This window comes from Fringilla coelebs, assembly GCF_963513975.1.
Source record: "Fringilla coelebs genome assembly, chromosome: 13".
NCBI lineage: Eukaryota > Metazoa > Chordata > Aves > Passeriformes > Fringillidae > Fringilla > Fringilla coelebs.
The window spans coordinates 9,832,516-9,853,601 of record NC_140039.1 but is presented as its reverse complement, the minus strand read 5'-3'; the positions used below and the strand labels follow the sequence as shown (position 1 = coordinate 9,853,601).

General features: G+C 36.9%; 1 protein-coding gene across 1 annotated transcript in view; it reads left to right on the top strand.

Annotated features, from left to right (window-relative positions):
• ERC2 (ELKS/RAB6-interacting/CAST family member 2) overlaps window positions 1–21,086 on the top strand; it is a 402,854-nt gene that overhangs the window by 105,270 nt on the left and 276,498 nt on the right. The window contains exon 7 of the mRNA XM_084214527.1: window positions 13,007–13,174. Coding sequence (XP_084070653.1) covers window positions 13,007–13,174 — 168 coding nt within the window. The remainder of the gene's footprint in view (window positions 1–13,006; window positions 13,175–21,086) is intronic.

Sequence of the window (21,086 nt, the reverse complement as noted above, 5' to 3'; positions counted from 1 at the left end):
TTAGTCTTTAAGATGTTTCAAATGTTTATTCTACACAGATTCTCTGAGAATGGATCCAGAATATATCCAGTTACAGAGAATTAGTAAAGATATTGTAAATGTTGAGAAAATTAATTAAGGAAAATATGCTGTTTTATGAATAGTGTATTTAGGCTTTTGTTTTTCTTTTCCTTTAACAGTGTTAGTAAGTTAAACACTTCAAAGATATTTGTTGTAGTGTCGTAATCAGGCACCTGCCATTAAAAGCTAAAAGAGAAAGACTGGAAATTTTGTGTGACGTACAATTTTCTGACTTTCTCTCTTAACCAGTGTCATGCTTGAGAGAAATCCTGAATAATTTTCTTTCTTAATAAAACAGGAAAGTTTTTGACCAGTGTTGAGGGTTGCAACTCAGTGTTGAAAACTTGACCAGGGCAAGGCTGCTGCTGTTATTTCAAGGCTGAATTCTGTACAGTGAGGTTTGGTATATGATGTACATTCTCCTTTTTGTAGAACTGTACCTGTGAACTCATGATCCTGCCTTTGTTTCAAAGTTTCCTCTTTTTCAGGGTCTTAATGATTTTTATAGCATGTGACCTCTAGGCTAATTAAGTGTATCTTTGTCTTCCTTGCATGCTTAGTGTTGTTTAACTCACAGGAGAAATATGAATGTATAAAACTAGCATTTACTATTATTAATTGTAACCAGCAGTTGTGCTGAAAAAGAGCCCTTATTCATACATGAAATAATAGTTTATGTTAAAGAGTGGGATTACTTGAAGTCTTATCTTCTGTACACTTTTAAATGCTTTTGGTACAGGAGGTCTGTTAAGGTCAAGGCATTTTATTATTCCTAGATTCATTTAGTCGTACATGTTCCTAGGATAATGATGCCAATTTAGATCTTTAGACAGGTACTTGGAATTAAGATGTAGAAAATGGAAAATCATCCAGTTAAGAGCATACTTCATGGTATAATTTCAGTGGCTGAAGAAATTAAATATTTATACATATGTGTTTATGAAATTAAAAAAATTGTATGTATATATAAAGAAATCACAAGAAAGTGTGGAGACTGCTTTATTTTATCCCTGTGCTATCAATTTCATACTTGGTTGACATTCAAGATCACATCTATATATAATGCACTAAATAATTTTTTCAGTCCTCTGTTAGGTCTTCTAGTCCAGTACAGAGATGAATGAGGGTAAAGGTTATATTTCTTCTTGCATAAATAATACAAAGGTTTATAAAGTTTCAGTTACAGAGGCACTTAATTGCATCTGCACAAGTTTACAGCCAACCTGGTGAGGTATTACTGGGGGTATAACACAAGCAGGAAGAACAAAGGCTGACTTCGCTGTTCTGAATTTAATTTTCAGGAATGATAGGCATAAACTCCCATGTTTTTTATAGAAGTAGAAATCAAAGAGGCTAATATACCAATGTATACAAAGATATGCTTTTGTAATGCAATGTTCAGTAGATGTAAATTTAATAAATTCATTAGGTTTTACATAGTAGCTGTTATTTGCCAGCCAACTGCTCTTCACTTCTTAGAAAACATCCTTACTAAAGGAGTACTTGGAAACAAAGTTCTTCAAGACAGCTTGACAGCTGCAGAAAGAAGTGTTAAGACTTCTTTCACATGTCTTCTATACCTTACTGGTTTGAAAGGTGAGAGTTTTCTGGGGGGTTGGTTTTGGTTTTGTTTTTTTGCTTTGTTTCCACTTGAGAGATGGTATTGTGATACTCTTATATGTTAATAAATGCAATTAACTTTGCATAGTGCAGTGCAGGATCCTATGTAGTTAACATATGCTAAACTTTACATTAAGATTCCTTTTGTGTCCTGGCATTGTCCTGTTTCTTGAAATGTATCTTTGTTTTCTCAATCTTTTGACGAGATTGAAAAAAGGAGCAGAATTTCACCCATGTGTAGAATTATGCATGTCTGGGAAAAAGATTACTTTCAGAATGCTTTCCAGGAAAAGAAAAACAGATGAGGAATAGTACTTTATTTATTTATTTACTTTCAGAATTTTCTTAAAGGGCAGATTTATAAGGCTCCATGTTAATGTCAGCTGTCAGAGATCAGGGAATGAATTTTCATACTCAGGTTTCATTCCTTTGACTAGTAAGTCTGATTTCATATAGCCTCTCCTTCTGTGTTAAATTATTTATGCCCTGAGTTTTTTAGCAGCAATACTTGTTTATACATGAATATGCATATACATGTATATATATGTATATATATATGTACTATTTATATATAGACTAAAAAGAATACACTCAAATATATATATATACAAACAAATATATATACTATATACACAAAAAGAATGTTATGAATGATTAAAATAGTAATTTTTTTTAGAATTAATTTTTCTTCCATATTTTCTGTAGCACATTAGGAAAATAATTTCCACTATTGTTTGTATCTTTATACTTAAGGATAACTTTTGTTGAAAGGGTTGAAATCCCAGAAGATTCAATCCTAGAAGTATTTCAAAGACACACTTTCAAGTCCAGAAACTTTCAACAGAAGTCTTTTGAACGTAATCAATTGAAAAAGCAGGAATTCTGGTGGTATTTTTGGAACAAAATCCAAAGTTTGCAACTTCATTGGTAACATAGGATTTAGAACTGAATTTTACCACTCCCATTCCCAGACAGGATAGCAAGCTTGAACAAATTGTAAAAATGTCTAAAGCAAAAACATATTCTGATTATTCCCCTTTGGATTTGCTAGAAAAGATTATTTCTCTGGTGTAAAAAAAACCTTTTCAGTTTTAGAGAACTACTGTGCATCCATTTTGGTTATGAATTTGGCTAAATTAGGCTAAAGCAGTATCTTTTTTTGATAACACTACTAATCTTTAAACAACAAATATACATAATGCCTAATTTAGCTGAATCTTAGGAGCGCTTTCCATGCTGTACCATGTTCAGGTGGGACATGCTTCAGTCCCAGAGTAGTAGAAGTGGTGAAATATTGGCTAACAGAGGAGCAGTGGAGATAGCAGGGAGAGGAAAGACCAGGTTGGCAAAACTATTGGTGACATCTCAAGACCTGATACTGCAATGAGGCTTATTTCATATTGCCATTGCTCAGCTTGCCGGAATTTGGAGACACACACCTGAGATTGGGGTCCCTGGTGATGATCCTGAATTCTGAAGCGAGAAAAATGGATGAGCATGAGCTAGGGTAGTACAAAATGCAGGATTTTGCCCCTCTGGACAAAAAACCAGAACCTCTATTTAGTATAGAGGTTTAGGTAAAAGTAATAATAGTGTGTTAGAGGGTTGCTGTTAGTCACCAATAAAATGTGGCTGTAGAAAATCTGATACTAAAATGTATCAGGAGAGAGATTTGTTACAGAAATTGGGGAATATTTTTATGTACTCTCTGAGATCTTGTCTGAAATGCAGTCATCCAGCTTCAAGAGAGATGAATTCCAGATAGCAGAGAGGAAGAGGAAGGTTAGGGGGATGATCAGGAAAACAAAATAACCTTCTTATGATGCTAAAAAGGCTCGAATCTATCATTGCATTGTGGTTTCATTTGCAGGAATCATTGCAGCCAATTCATTTTGCTTATCACTGTTGTGAACTGGTAACATTCTTCTTTCTTTCAGCTATGATATATTGACTAAGGAATAGTAATTTCCAGTTCAGGGATGAGCAAGTTTTTAAACAACTTTGGTTGTTTACATGAGGTAATCTGACTGGACTCGAAAATACTTAAAAAAAAAAATCTTAATTTCTTACCAAGGTAGAATTGTTAGCTTATGCTCAGCATCTTGTAGCTTAAATGTTATATGACAATTTAGTATTATTAAGATGTCATATTCTGGTGTTTCAACAATTTGAGTTTGCTTTGTGCACAAAAATATGTAGAGGTTTCTTTCTCCTTTCCCCTTAAAAAATGGAATCTGTTTCTCTTTACATTAGAGTTTTGTTTATGCTTTTCTCACATTCACTTTTTTGAGGAAACAAAAGGAAGGAAAGGTTTCATTCTGAAAGAAATGATTTGAAGTGTCCATTTTAATTTTTTTTTTTTTTTTGCTCACTTGAACTTTCGCCTTGAGCTTTTGAATAGGGGAAACTTTTCACAGGCTACCTGAGTAGGAGTACACTGCACTTTGTAGGGGCATTGATGAGATTTTTGGCATAATTATAATAATACTAACAGAAGCTGGTCTGCTCTGTAGATGCTGCACATCATATTGCAGGTTTCCTCCCAACCTGCTATTATAAATCATAATAGTAGTTCTTCATTGTTTATCAGAAATCTTGAAAACATGTCACAAGTTTCAGTGGGACAACTGTCATTATGGGACTATGGATGTTTCCTTGGGAATTTTTGGAAGACATCTTGCTCCTGAAGGTCTTTCCAGAAATTGTTCAAGTTTCCTGTTGTCCTGACTCTAAACTCCATCAAACTATTTACTTTTTTGTTCATTTGTGGCATGGTGCTCCTCTGACTTCTTGCATAAAAACACTTTTCAAATGTGTTAACAAAATGTTGTTTTCTTGCAGCTAAATAGTTCCCTCACTTCCCCACTGATTGTTTCTGTTTCTTCATTATTATATAAAATAATAATGTTTTTTCTCCAGCATATTTTTCCTTTTGGCAGGTAGTACATTAAATCAAGTAGATAAAAAAGCCTCTGCAGGACTTAGAGGGTCTTGGAAATTAGTTGAGAGAGCTGTGGGTGGAAGACTTTGCTGTGAAGACCCAGACTTGGCCCGTGTTCAGCTCAGTTGAGGACACTTTATTCATTTAGTCCCCATATCTTGGCTCTCCCTCTTGGTTCTTGGAGGTTGTATGGCTCTTTCTCCGCAAGTGGTTTTGGGGAGTTATTTCACTGCTGATTCTTTTCCTGAAAGCATCCCTTACGTATCTGACAGTGTAAGACCATTTCTGTGATAGGGATTGTTTTCATATCTGACTTCATATGGCTTGTTTAGTGTCAAGGCTGTGAGGAAAGCAGCACTTATCAGTTTTGCTTTATCTTTCTCATGCAGATGCTATTCTGTCCTGAGGAGCTTAGTCCCAGATGGAATATAATTGTGGTAAACTAGTGAACCTATAGCTTTCAGATGAATAATAAATAAATGCAAGATCAGATCTTGTCATGTCTCTTTCTGCTAGATGATCTGGCAGACTGGATTCAGTAAAAATATTTGGCAAGGTAATCTCTGTTAGAAAGTTACGCAGCCTGCAACTGAAACTTGTCTGATTTAATTCTTGCATAACTTTTTATTTTTAATTTACCATTTAACCTCTATTAATATCACTGTATTTATGAAAAGAATTATTTATTTCCTTAGTTCCAATTTCATGCACTGTTTTGCAGTATTGTTTGGGTCTCATTACTTGCCTTAAACTGTTCAAACATTTAAAATACAAGATGAAGGGCTATCATTCCTGTGATTATTGACGTTCTTGAGTAAAATGCCTTCTCCAGTTCTACCTAAAATACCTAAAAAATGTTACTGCAAAGGTGAGATAAGTAAGGAGTTACCAGTTTGGAATCTGAAACAGTCCTTTCAGTCTTTTGACAGAAGCCTCTCATGATCTAAGTAGCCTTTCCATGTCTGGAATTCTTATCACAAGCCAGCACTATCTCTGGAAACTAGTTTGGAATTCTGTTTCTAGCATAAGGAAGGAAATATTTTTTGCAGTGTCTAGGATGGCCAGAACAGTTGCACTTTTGTTTCAGCAGGAGCACAGTCTGTTTTTTGGTTGAGGTGCTTCATACTAAAAAAATACCAAGCCTTGCCATTTTAAGAAATAAATTAATACATGTGATACATTAATTCACAGAGCAATTACTTAAAGGGCTCAGAATATCCCTGAATTTCATCCTGCTGACATTTGCAGGGGAAATAAGCAAGAGGGCTGGTTTGCCTTGCCTTGCACGGCTCAAGAGCCAGAGGGAAAGTTCTGAATTCTAGAAGGGCCTAGAGGACTGAAGGTTTGGCTTGAGGACGTGTCATGGAGGGAAGCAGATCTGTAATTCTTCCTGGTACTCAAGGTCCTTATCCAACCAGCTGATGTTTCCTGTTGTTCAGGAGATTATGGAGCCTAGCCTCTTGAGAGAGAGAAAGGACTTTCAGCTGTTTTATTTGGAAACTTTTAGAGGTAAATTTTTAATTGGAGGGATTACAAGGACTTCATTGAAGCTTGTCCCCTCTTGTGAAAAATTCAGCAATTTTCAAAGAAGAGGCTGTAACCTGGTTTCTGGAAGAATGTGAGCAGGAGAGATACAGGAGTCAAAATGCCATATTTCATGGAGAAAATGCTGTGTTGTATTTAAAATAAGCAGTATATGTTTAGTGTGTTATTTTAACCTTCCCTCTGTTTACCATACTCTTAAGAATAAATGAAAATAATGCCCAGGCTGTGTTATGTCCCTCTGTAAGCTGGCTGTAGATTCTGGAAGATAAGTCTGTAGTCTGTAGAGCTGATTCCAGCTGGACCTGCTGCTGTAGGAATGTCTGATATTCCAGTAGGTGACACAACCAGGTCCTCCAGTTTCAGAAGAGAGTGAGTCATGAGATTCTCCTCTGTGAGATGTGTCACACAAAAGAAGGGAAACTGAGAGAGAGGTTGAGGACACAGCTCATCCCTAGAAGCTATAGCACAGCCTCTCTAGCTCAGCTGGAGAGAGGTTTTACCGACAGGCACCTCCTTCATTCTGAGTAGGTTGCAAACATAAATGTGCTTTTTGAAAAACACACATTCATTGCTGTGTCAACTATTTTTAATTACTGAATCCTACTAGAAAAAAAAAATTAAACAGAAAACCAGTTCATGTAAAAACTCTATATTTTTACCATATTTCAAATTAATGGATATTTACTGATAAGTCTTTCATGGAATTCTACACATTTTTTTTTCAGGAAGCAGTTAAACACATTGTCTTGACTTTAAAAAAGAACACCATGGCTATCTAATTAACTTTCTATTAATCTGTTACAGTACAATAAATTTGAATGTCACTGAAGACAGAAATTTCAAAAGTTAAAAGCTTCCAAGATTGGTAGTTTTGTAAATTGATTTTAAGTATTTTGAATTTATAACTATCATTACGTTGCTAAATGACTTTGAATCTGGAATGACTGACTTCCTTTTGTAGTAATTCAAAAGTATTATAATAACTATAGTTTTATAGTGAGCATAAAAATCAGTGAGGTAAATTCAATGAGGTAAGGTTAGTGCTGGAAGTTTTATTAACAAAAACTGTAATATTAGCACTTGAGTTACAGTTCCCATGTGTTTTCCAAAATTTCCTGGAACTAAACTGAGTATTAAATTCTGAACTTTGGACTAGTTGCTTTAAAGCACTTAATTTTAGTGGTAAGAATAAGCAGGATATAAATTAGAGTAGACCAGCTGGTAGGCAGTTGGCTGTATTGATAAGGTGCATGGGTCAGAATTCCTTGTGGCATATGATGTTCCACAAGGACCCATTAATGTATTTACAATCTCTGGTTCAGCTGAAACCTTTTCTGGTGTAGTATGACCCATCAGTTTACCAGTTCTCTCTTTTAAAGAGGAGCATAATCTGGACTGGTGGATAAGAAGAATGTAAGAAAAATAAAGATTGATTAGTAGAGCTGCCAGAGCTGTTGAGGATGGAGGCTGGGAAGTTTATGAAAATGTTGGTGTCATCTTCAAGGATTGAGTAAAGTGATTTTGAGGTGTTCCAGCACTGGGTGCTTCTCCTGCCCTTGTACTGAAGGACTGAAGGAGCTTGTGACAGGGACTCTGTCAGGGAAATGGCAGGAGTTTGTTCCCTTGATGGGAGCAGCCAACACAGGTCTCTGTTGGCAAAACATCCCCTGTCTGTTTCCTTGGACTACAAAGTACTCACCTGCTTTAAACACCTCCCCTTGGGTCAGCTCTTAAATACTAAAGTCGTAGAAATAAAACAGTAAACTAGATTATGCCTAAAGAATATAAAGCCTATAAACTATTAGCTGAATTAAAATGTGAACTAGAGCAACTTAGAGCAGTAGAGGGGTGAGAATAATGTTTGAGATAATGCCTGAAAGTGAGTGGAATTTTCTTCTGTGAAGTGAAAAAGCTAGCAAGCTCACTAGAGTTTCAATTTGGAACAGAGGGTAAAGGATATTAACTGTACAAAATTCAGGTGTCTGCAGCTTCAAAATGTTCTGCCTTTTCTGCCTTGAATTTTACATACATCAGATGTTTTTGATAGAAATGAATGTATGGCTTGCCAGGTACAGCTGTTGCTTTGAAAAAGATAATCTTTATCACATCAGACTAAAAAATGAGGGGCAAATATGATGAGGAGGTAGTTTTCATTATATTTTCTTATTTTAGAATAGGGTTTTTTTGGGCTTTTTTTAAATGGCTCTGGAGAGTACAATTGGGACACATGATATCCTTTCTCTACCTGAAGTTCAGTTCTCATATTTGCACAAGGACCCATTTGAGAGTGTGCTGTCTGTATTAATAATTCAGTAGTTCTGTATGGAAAATCAGAGTGACAGCTCTTTTATTCTTGGTTTAAATTGGTTTTCATAGTAACAGCTTAGAACTTCCCCAAGATATATGTGGGTGCATAAACACAGGCACAAAGATCTTTGATAGAAATTCAGGTTTTTTTTATTAACTGAAGATTTTCCTGAAAAGATGGCTGCATAATATACTAAAAGAGCAAATAATAGCCCAGAAAATGTCTACAGGGCTGTGGAGTCTGTAGTGATGATGAGGAAGGGGGAGAATGATGGTGCAGAAGGGGACTCTTGGGACAGTGGTGAATATTGGCTGCAGTGTGTGCAGGAACAGGGCTGGCTCAGGAGGGGATTAACACTGGGTTGCAGTTTTTTCTCATTACCCCAGCTGTGGTACTACAGCACACTTAGGACTTCATCAGGACCTTCATTTGCTTTAAATGTATCTATTTATGATGGAAAAGTAAATAATTCTTCACAGTAAAACACAGTAGTGCTGCTTCATGTTCTACTTCCCCATGGAGCTCCTTAGCACTAAACCACTTTCTTAAATGAAATATGTAGTATGGCATCTAAGTTAAACAGTTAACACTAAGGAACTTCAAGGAGTAGACATCACTACTGAAGCTGGTCCTGAGTGGCGGGTGATGACATGAAGATTAATAAAGTTTGACTTTAAATTTGGCAATTTTTGCCACTTACATGAACTCTTTTTTGTCAGAAGTATAACCCAATTCTAAAGTTTTTACAGTGTGTTGTATATTTCCAGAGCAAGTGACAGAGTTTATTGTATTAAATAGTAGAAATAGGTAGCTGTTGAGGAAAAAGAAGTTAGACAAAATTAAAAAGCAATTTACTTGGAGAGAGGTCTTTGAAATACTTAATGTGTTAGCTATCAGATCTGGTTTTGCTTTATTTTTCTTGAAAATTATGGTGTTCTTCAGACTGCCAAGTTTTACTAGTAAATATACTGCAAGAGCTTGGAAAAAATAAGTGAAGGACTCTTAAAATGAGATAGTGTTGAGTGAAAAGCCAAAGAGAGAAGTTTTGTGCACGAGAAATCCTTATCCTTTCAAATATAAATATATATATATCTGTACCTGTAAAATGACCCAGATTTAATTTCCTTTCAAATCATGTTTAAAATGCTTTAGATGGAAAAGAGGTAGTAACAAAAGGGCAGACATTCCTCATGGTGTCCTGGCATGCTCCATTTAGAGTACTTCATTGTTGTGTTATTTTTGGGAGATGTGATTTCACAGTACCATTTTCAGGGAAGAGACAATTTTTTACATTGGCAAATTCACCCTGGCCAAAAATGAAGTAGTATATTTTGCTTCTGGTTGTCCACAAGATGAGGACCTGATTTAACATTTAGCATTTTGATTTTCTGCCATCTGGAGGTTCTTATTTGACTTATGGGATGATGTCATACGTGCTTAGTGCTGAACAGATAGTGAAAGGTTGCATGCAGTTCAAGCTGAGGTAGTTTTGTTTCCTATTGTGAGAAGTGTAAAAGTCTTGGCTCATGGTTGCTAGAGGCAGAAAGACAACTTTAGGGAAGGAGAAGATGACTGATGTAACTGATGTTCTCCTAAACCTCCACTTGGCACTCCTGTGAATAGAAAACCAATCTGTACACCCAAGACCACACACAGTATGAGTTCTCTATTCCCTCTCCCAGGCTGGCACTGGTCAGAGTTCTGCCTCTACTTTCAGAATGGCTCCTTCCTGTGAATGTTATTTTGGGGATAATGTACTTATTCCATCAAAATACTTCATTGTACAGGTGGATTTTTGAATTAAAGTTTTCTGCTGTATCAGCCTCAAGATGAGAAGATGTAAGAAACTAGATATGTATTAGGCAGATTTTTTTCTGGCACCCAAGGCTGTGGTGGGCATACTGTGCTCTTTCCTTCCCAGCTCTTGCACTGTCCTTGTGGGAATTGGGGTTGAGCTTCTTTGGCTGTTTTTCAGTGCAGTTGAAGCTACACTTTGGTTATGCTTTAAAGACTGTATTTGAAGCTAAAGCAGGATTTGAGTCTGAGAAGCTGGAGTGCACAGGAGCTCTGCTGCTGTTTCCCACACAGGATGTCACTGGGTGTTCAGAGCCATTTGCTCATCCTCTCCACCTTCTTTGTGCTCCCAAGTTTTATTGCCTAAAATCGCCCCCATTCCTCAGTTGAATCTAGAGAGCCATGCTGACAGGGTGTGTGACAGAGGTTTGTGAAGAAGAGTGAGAAATGTCTCCTTGGCCCTGGGGGTGGGGACTGGATGGAGAGAGCAGAAAAGATTGACTGTGACACTCCTGGGTTCAGCCAAGCTGCATCAGACCCGTGGAAGCTGCTGTGTTATCCCAGCCACAGGGGAGTGGTGTCAGTGCTTTTTTTGTCTGGGGATCCAATCACCTCCTGCTCCCTTGACTTGAAGCTTTAGGCTTTTGCCTGGTGGCAGCTGGGAAATGAGCCTGGCAATGGCTGATGGGGAGAGCTGCTTTTGGAGAGCTGCTCCAAGGTCCTGACGAAGGCCCAGCAGAGATTTCTGTGATTTGACTTCAGGGATTGCTTTCAGCCGTGAAGCAAAGAAATGATTAAGTATAAAGAAGATGTGGTAATGAGATTCAGATGAGGTCTTTTATGTTTATAAAAAGAGGTCTGAAAGCTTGCTACTACTATTTTTTCTTGTTTTCTAATTGAAAAAGTCATCTTTGAATCCCTTACTGCATGCTGCTTACAAACTGAGAGATCCTGTTACTGTAATATTGTAAAAAAAGTCTTAAAAATAAAATAAATCTAGTGGAATATAAATCTTTTTCCCAGTGTATAGAAAGGCAATGAGCCATTTTAAAAGCAGGAAGAACATGCATTTTGAGATCCAATAGATCATCTAAATTGGTCCCAAACCAAGTTTTAAAGTGGCATTGAAAATACTTTTCCTTTGAATAAATTTAGTGTTACGAAACTCAGAATATACATAAATATAGATTTGATGATTGTTTTGCACTTTGATAGTATTCTGATTAACTAGAGAACAAATTGCTTAATAGAGGAGACCCTTTCTGACTGTTCCATCTGCAGAACCAAAAAATGTTAAGCCTCCATTTATGCCCTTTCAGTTTCTTCCATCTAGCTTTTTATTATGAATTAACCTTATGCATTTCTACGAAATACAAATTTTAAACTCTTGTTCTTTATTTTCTAAAATTTGTCTGTTTGAAATTTGGATTAGTGAATCTAATATTTCTCACTTGCCTGACTGCCTGCAGTTGTCTTCTTGATGGAGGATTTTTCTAAATTGCCACATCATACATTTTCAATCCAAACCTTGACTTCTCAGTGGTGAGCCTTGCAGCCAAAGAAAGCCTGTGAGTCCACTTAATGTGAACACCTCATGGTTCAGAGGTGCAGAAAAAACCTCTGTTTAAGGAAATCTGTCTCTGTAACAATAAATGATTGCTCCCTTTATCTTAGTTCTCTACTTTCCATGATGTTTATTAGCATTGACTGAATTTCGTGGGTATGCATTTTCTTGTATTACTTTATTTGCAAATCAGCTTTCAATAATACAAAACTCACAGTGAAACAAAAAGTCTTGATTTTCAAAAGCTTTATATATGATGAAATCTATTCTTTTCTCCCAAATATTCGCCACCCCCCAGTATTTTATGCTGAGAGCTGCTCAGCAATTCATTTGTAGCTGCTTTTCTGAACCAGAATACGTAAACAGAGTGGAAGTGTTGCTGAAGGCACCAAAACATATCCAGTGTGATTCTTATAGTAATGATAGTTAAAGCCAAACTTATTCTCTTTCTTTAATGAATTGAGATCCCTGCTATTTTATTACTGTTTGAATTGGATTAAGAGAATAACAAATTTGCATGCTGAATATTTGCACAGCAAGAAATGAGAAAATCAAGACTTACACATTCTGGCTGTTGGAATTCCTTTGTGTTGTAGATACATGGTTTGTGGCAACTGGGAGTGGGGCTGGCTCAGCCCCATCCCCATGGGCACAGCTGTGAGCAGCAGGTGAGCAGCACTGACAGCAATGAGCCAGGGAGTGCCCAGGGGCACTGAGCAACCACCAAGGGGAGCAGAGGGCACACAGGGGCCCTGCATCAACAGGAGGGGATAAAAGGCTGGGCTGAAGATCAGTGAAGAGCTGCAGATGCTTGAAGTCTTCTTTGGTGTCAGTCCTGCTTCCACCATCTTCTTGACACTTTTGGGTTTTGGTTTTTTCTTCTTTTTAGTATTTTAAAAGAAAACACCACCAGAGCATTTTGCTTAAGAAAATCATTGAATATCCCTTATTTTGTTTGATGGGGATTTGCGATTACTGCAGAGAAGTAGTCAGACCCATTTGGTAAGAGACTTTTGAAATAAACACTGGAGAAAAGTGTAACAAGTAAAACAGTGTCTTAGAGTTCACTTTGGAAAATTACCTTGAAGAGAAATGAAACATTTCTTAAGTGTTAGAAAAAAAATTGCTAATGATCTCTACTGAACCGTAAATATGTTTGATTTACTTACTGTAGGTTGATGCCTTGCGGTTACGGTTAGAAGAAAAAGAAACCTTTCTGAATAAAAAAACAAAACAACTTCAAGACCTCACAGAAGAGAAAGGAACCCTTGCTGGAGAAATTCGAGATATGAAAGACATGTTGGAAGTAAAAGAAAGAAAAATTAATGTCCTTCAGAAAAAGGTAAGATCGCTGATGAAAGTATATGTTGTACAACTTTTGAGGCACATTTAAAGGAAATACTCCTGTTTCTTAAAGTGTATTGCTATTAATATATTAAAAAAGATGCTGAGAGTCTGTAATAGTAAAATTTTCTAATAGAAAATGTCTTGTTTTTATCTATGGGTACATTTTTTATAGTATTATATATATTATATCAGAAAAATATTAGATGCTGCAGTTGTCATAAAATTATTGGTGTTAAAGGAAAGTACTAAAAATCCTGATAAAGCTTCTTATCCTTCAACATAAGGGATTCCAGTATGAACACTGATCCTTATGAACACTGATTACTACTCTTTCCAAATAATGTAAGTTAAATGTGTGGGCCTGCTAAAGGATCAGGATACTGTGTTTTTAGCCTGAAGGACTTTCTTTTCTGGGCAGAGAGGAGGGGAGTGGAGAGGGAACCTAAATTAAGTCAGTTATCTGCTTTCCTTAATGATCTAAAGACATTAAGAAAGGAGGCTCCTTCCAAACAGCCAAATTATGTTATTTCTAATTTTCCACAGATTTAACTAACTGCATTTGCTTTCCTTGGAAGTTGGATTCAATCATTACAGTTTCCACCTGGGGGAGTGGGGAGGAGTTTCCTGTAGAGGCAGCTCTGCAAGGGTTCTGCATACAGCAGTAGAGAGTTCTTTTCTATATCCTTTTTCTCACACTCACAAAAATATTTATGCTACCAGGTGTTTACTGTTTGTGTCCTGTGTGTCACTGTTTACCATATAGAGATGCACTTGTGAGCATACAGAGAAATGGAAGAAAGGTTTCTGGCATCACCTATATTTTACTCTTCTCCCCTCCTTTTACAGCCACTCAAAGAATGTCTACTCCTCCTTAATCTATTATTATGTAGGTAGTTCATGTTACTGTGGTTTTCCTCCAGGATTCATACAGGGTTCACATGCTCTAGTTGTGCTTCTGTCTGCAGTTGCTTAAGTACCAAATTTAAAAAGCCAAGTTCTTATTTTCCAGAAGCTGAGAGGGCTGCTTTTTTTATTGGGAAGTAAGGCGTATCAAAGCTGGAATATAAGTACTCATCCACTTTAATCCTATTTCTGAATATTTGCCTTGTTAGCAACGCTGATCATGTAAAAGAAAGCAAACTTCAGGCCGAATGCCAACTAGTTTTAGACATTTCTTGAGCATTCTGAAGAATAGAATGCATATTTTCTTATTGTTTGCATTCTAAAAAAACCCCAAACCCCTGAACAAACCAACAATTTACAATTTCTCTTTTATTTACATCTTGAGGAAGTGGTTCAGTAAGAGGAATGTGTGTTCAGTGATGAAAATTTTGTGATGAGTAACTATTACAGAGCTATCAGCACTATCTGTCATGACTTTGTCCTCAGAAATATGCAGCATAACACTTTTCCTGTTTTTAAGAAATCATGGCCCTTTTATTAGGCTCTGCAGATGGTCTTGCCTCTTTTGCACTTGCTTCTTAATGGACAATCATTCTCAAACTGTGCTCTCTCTCCTCACTAGATCATGGAATAAAATATGCCATAGCCTCGTGAGCTTTAGTATTCAGAGATAAATCCTGCTAACAGCTGGGTGGAAAATTGAAGCTAGTACTGAACGGATCTTTTTAAAACTGGAAGTAGCACTTCCAGTAGCATTTCCTATCTTGGAGGTTTTTATTTCCTTTCATTAGGGGACTTGTGAAGTTTAGTTTTTCTGCTGTAGGCTGAATACTGGGTTCACTTAGAGAAGGATGAATTTTGACGATTATTTTTAAAAAAAGCAAAAAGTATTATGTTTGCAGCACAAAAGTTGTGTGGATTTGCTTCTCGGAAGCATTCCTTATAAGCACATTCTTCTAAGGTGTAGATGTTAGCATGCTGAAAAATACTAATGCCAGATTGTCATAATACCATTAATTTTTTTTATAGGAGAAGAATGTTATATTTGGAAAATACCTTTTTAAAATTCCCCTTAGGTGGCATTTTCAGGTTTGGATCTTTATTTTGCTTGTGCTTCTCTTCCAATATTCACTCACACATCATTTGACTAAAGAGATATTTGATTGAAATATTGTCCTGCTCTGCTCATCCCTCATTTGAGTAAATCTAGAGCATGATGCTTTAAATGATGCTTTCAGGGTTTATTTTTTCATGTGCCTGGTGCACAATTCTGAAGCAGAAAATGCTGTATGTCACCAATGCAAACTCAGGCTTTTACATTCACCTGGAAAAAAAAACCAAACAAAGCAATCTCCTTGTCTGATTAAGCCAAGTGTTCAGCTTCATTTTGATAGTACTTATTAGATCACGACTTCTCATGCTTGGGGCCCGTAAGCATTCCAGTATCCTTGGCAGCAGAGGAAGTCTCATCTGGGTCACAATACTTGCATGCAGAAGGGAAGGTGTTCTGGGTAATTTTTTTTTTTTTCAAGAAGCTTTCCTGGCACTAGTGCCTTTCAGTTGTAGATAACTTTACCCTCAGCAGATGAAGTTGTGTCCCAGGGCACTCATACCTTGGACAGTCCATGTGTTCTGGCAAAAGGAGCACAGCTCCTTTTGGGGCACAGGCAGATTGGTCATGTGTTATTTCAGAAGTATGTTGAAATATGTATAGTACAAAATCCTAGCACTATAATAAATTTGTTATTGCAGTATTTTTGAACAGGCCCCTTTCTGGAGTTTTCAGAGAGTGTAGTAATGGATGCTGTGCTTTTAGAAAAAGATTGTCCAATATACCTGTTTTCTTTCTTATTTTGACAATATGCCTTTCCAATTGCAAGCATAACTAAGAAAAAATTTTGATAGAAAAGTATATAATCTATCCTAATTACAGTAATTTTATCCCTTTTAAAAATCTAATTATAACTTTATCTTTTACTCCTTTCTGGATTGCACATGACTTAAGCTTTCCTCCAGTTTTTGCTCATCATCTGAACTTTTGGTCCTATCTTCCAGTATTGATTTCACTTTGGGATGGCAGCCAGACATGTCTGTGTTGAGTATTTAGAAACTTCTTCTTGTGCACATACATGTGGAGAATTCAGGGAGTGGAAAGCAGGATGAGCCATTTCAATGACACTCAGGAGATGGAACAATGACCCTCCCTAGTCCAGGACTGCTCTGGTTCTTCTCACTCTCCTGAAAGCCCTTCTGAAAATCAAGGGAGTGCTTCTAGTTCTTTTTTGCAGGTTCTGTCTGGACATTAAATTCTTCTGACTTATTGCTCTCCTCATTTTCCTCTTTCTACTCAGGACCAAATTTTATACCCTTGTATTTTTGTTTACTTTTGATAAGAAACTTGTGAATAACCACTTGTGTTCCTGCCTTCAGTTGTTGATGCAAGATAGATGGCTACATCTCTCTCCACTCAGCCTGAAGTACTTCACTCAGCCTAAAATAACATTTGTTTTAATGGTTGTATTCAAGTAACTGAAGAAGGAAGAATTTGTGTATAGTGCCTAAAAATATTTCTGTCAGTAATAACCTTAAAGTGAGTAGGAAGAATATGTAACTTGGAAATATGCAATTTCTAACCTGAATTCCTTTTCTTATATACATTATCTGCTGAATGGAAAAAAAAATACAAAGGAGATAAAACCAAACCCTGAGAAACTCCCTTTGGAAAGTGGAGCAGTTCCTTCTCTTTTCTGGATAGCTGTGACACTGGGAGGGAAGGACAGGTTCTATTGAACTCTCCCTACCAAAGGTGGGGAAGAATCAAACCCAAAACAGCTGTGGTGAGGCCCATGGGAAGCCATAGAAATGAACACAGGGTAATAAGATGCAGAAAAGTTGATGGGCTAGATAAGGATCTGATGGTGCATTGTCCTTCTGTACAGAGATTTGGGTGTAATTTTTGACCAAATTGAAAAACTGCTGCACTATTCGGTATAATTTGCAGGTTTAAGGGAGGCCCAGCACTGGAGCAGCATGTGTTTAGAGGATTTGGATCAAGGTAGATTGGCATGGAGTAATAATAAACTTGTGTCAATGTCAGAGGTGCAATATTACTTAATATTTCTTTCTTTTAGAACCTTTGGCACCACTGTTCCATTTTAGTGCCAGTAAAGTTGGGTATGCTGTTTTAATAGCCTTGTTTAACCTGGCAAAGCTAGTCTTACACCTCATATCTGTCAGTTTAGCATGCAGAGGGGCAGACCTCAGAAATCTTTATGTATTTCTTACCAGAACGTTCCAGTTCTATGAATGTGGCTAAGTTGTAGGCTGGAGGGCAGAAGTGCTGAGCTGGATGATGTCCCTCTGCTCCCAAATTTCACCTTTGGTACAGTAGGTAGAAGTGGAGTGTTTTGTCCTCTAGGAATCTACAGATATTTTAAAACTCCAGGTATGTACTCTGAAGTAGGAGTCTCAGTGATGAAAACAGTAGCTGTTGAGACAAGAGCAGTGTACAGGATGTAGACCTGGATCATATTAGGACAACAGCTTGTGGAAATTCTTTTGTGGGGACTATCATAAAAGAACTCAGCTAAAGGGGCTAATATAATACTCTGTCTTGACTTGCTACATAACTTTTCATGTAAAATGTTACAGTTTCCATCTTTAATAGTTTAATCTTTGTGATTGATGAAGTGCTACATGACTAAGGGCTTTAACCTACCAGCTAATTAGCATTTGTAGGAAATGTCATAAAGTCTTAGCTCTCCTGTAATAATTGCAATCTGTATCTGGAGTGGCTGGACTATGCACTTTAGGTGATATTGTCCAGTTTGTGTTAAATTGTGTTGCACAATTAATTGGAGGCATAGCTGTTGGCTGTCTTCTAAAAAAGAGGAAATGTACAAGTGGTCAGGTTAGGAGTGATTAGTGTAAACAAAGGAGTCCTACTCTTGGGCTGAGAGATTTGCACCGGTCTTATTGCTTGATGCAGGCTACAAGTAGAACGAGCAAACACGTTGCTGATAGAAGATGCCTTTGGAATTTTTTTTTCACAGTTTAATCAGCTGGAGCATGTTTTCATATTCCCAGGAAGGGTCAGGGCATGATGACAAAGGACATTTTATATTGACTGTGTCAAATTCAATCAGAACACTGTAAATAGGCTGTTATGTGAGCTGGCATTTTGCAATCACAAATCAGAGATCTATTGTAATTCTGGAGTCAGATGATAAATTCTGCATGAGTTGTTCTGCAAGATAGAGCCATGTTCTCACCATAGAATTGGGCGTTGAAAAAAATAAGATTAGGAAGTCTTTCTGGTGAAGCATTAAAGTTTTGATGTTACAAAATTGCTATGGTGACTATTAACTTTTGTATTATTTAAGAATTGAATCTTTAATAGTATATGTCCATTTTAAGAGTACAGTGTTCAATGTACTGAGTATTAAAAAATTGTACTTTGTTGGCTACTAAGGCTTGTAGCTTTGCCAAATCATGGTATGCTTTTCAGAACAGCCTGAAAGTGAAATTGAACTAAATATAGTCAATTGTTCATCCAGGGTGGTGGTGTTACTGATCCAAACGCATTATCAGAAAATGTGTCCTCAAGGATTCTGCACAATCAAATGCAACTTTGAGACTGTTGGGTAACACAAATCCCCCTTATCCTAACCAGAGCAACTGTTGGGATGCTCTCAATCTGTGCACAGAGCCACTGAGAACAATGTCATTAAGATCAGAAGCAGGGATCATTTTAATTTTTCTTTGGCTTAGTTTCCCATTCTTTGTAACACGTTATGCTACTAAGATTTTACAGTTTATAGAGATCACTAGAAATATGTGATCCAATATACATTCACTTAGTGAAGCCAACCTGAATGTTCATCCAGTCTGAAACCATAGTTATGAGTTTAGGTCTTTGTAGATTGAAATTCAGGATTGTTATAAACTTTTCCAGCTTTTGTTTGAATGGATTGTCCTTTCCAATGAATTTGGGACCCACTGAGGCTGGAATTCCAGAATTTTGTTGTTCTCCCCGACCTCCTTGCTGCTGCTGTTCTTTTTCAAGCCTTCACTTCAAAAGGAGAAGAGATGCATTACACACTTCTGCTTACTGGCCTATTTGAAAATAAGCACTTACCTCTGTAGAAGAAAATCACTCAATTCCTCAAATAGAGTTTCACGAGTTACAAAGTTTAAAAACTTTTATGTGATGCCAGTTTGATAAACATGGTAATTTTTGAATATCAGGTGTATTGTAAACCTCAAGTAAGTCTCAAGACTCTCAAGTAAGAAATACTGGCTGCAATTGTCTACACTACAATAATAAGTTATTGTAGATCAAGTTATGCTAGCTGGTTTTGAGAGGATTCCTCAGATGATGAAGAGAATGGGACTGTTGAAGCCTCAGGTTGTTCATAGCATACACAAGTGCTCCCACACACAGTGTGTCATCTGCAAGGTGGGATGGAGCCTAATGAGGCACTTACATAAGGGCTTCACACTGCTCGTGTGACACCAGCGTTGCTGGGGGGAAAGAAAGCTGCCCTTCAGCTCTGAAATGTCAATACTAATTAACAAAGTTATCTTTAAATATGATATTAAGTTTTATTCATGCTGAGAAAACAGCCAACTCACATGCTGGGAATTTTAAGCTGCGTGAAGAGTAATAGTTTCTATTAAATAGGAGTTGGGGAAATTTCTTTTGAAGTGTGAAAGAGCTCAGTTATGTGTAGTGTGACTGGACAAAAGGGAAGGGGAGCTTGTCATATTTTGGAGGTTCAGTAGACCATAAAAGAATTATTTATGGAAATTGATGGTTACTTATATATCTGAAAAAAATCAGGGAAAATTGGAATTGTTTAGGAGAAATAATATTTTTCTTGGAGGAAATGAAATTTCTCTCCAAAAAAAAATGTAATAGAAGTCTACTAATTTGAATTAAAAATTATAAGGGAAAGTTTTATAAGTGTAATAGAATAATTTTACATGGAGGTATCCTGCTGTCATGACTCACTTAGAAATTTTAGCTGCTGACTGAGGGTGTATTCATGTAATTCCCTGCTCTTGGAACTGCATCTTTGAGTGGCAGCCTGGCTATTTCCCCACTGTCTCAACATGACAGACTCAGCTGGTTTTTTACCTGCCAGCAGTTTAGCACTGAATCTTTGACAACTCATTGAAATGACACAAAATCAGATCCCCTAAGAAGCAGTGAGTGGAACAAAGTATTGCATAAGCCCAAAAGGCTTGTATGTCTTATTACATGCTGATGTTTTTCTTGGAAGCTTTCAAGGTCCATGCTCCAGGTGAGTGATTTATGGCAGGAGGAAGGAGGTTGGGTGGCTTCTCACCTTCAGTGACTGACAGAGGCATTGATGAGGGGGATTCACAGGGATAGGCACATCTCCAATCATAATTTTATGAAATGTTCCTTAGGAAAAGAAATGAATCAGCTTGTTAATTATATGCAGTTTTATGAGCAGACAGTATTAAATCTGAAGTGATTCAGAAATGATACATTTTATGTATGATTTCATCTGAGATTTTTTTTATAGTCTGATTTGCAAAATATTCAGCAATATAGTGACTGAATAATTTATTAATCAGGATAAACCATCCTTGCCTAATCCTGAAATAAATAGATCCCACTGCCCTTGTTCACCTACTTGCTAGTGTAGGCAGTTACACTTGATCTGCAGCTTTACATAGCGTATATCCAAGTTTTTTATATCTGGGAGTGAAAAAGAAACATTTCCTACTAAGCATAAAAAGTAGGGTTATGCATTAGCAGTTGGGATTACCATTTTTGTAGTATATTAAAACTCTATTCTTCTATTGGCATAGAATCAACCACCCTAATTTACACATTGCTAGAGCTCCTTGATGTTGGCAGTTGTGCTTTCCTGGTGGTATGCCGTTGCTGTTCCTCTGACTGAGCACTCTGGGACTAGAGACTAATACCTCACTAAACTGGGTATTTAATCACATTTGGAGAAGCATCACCC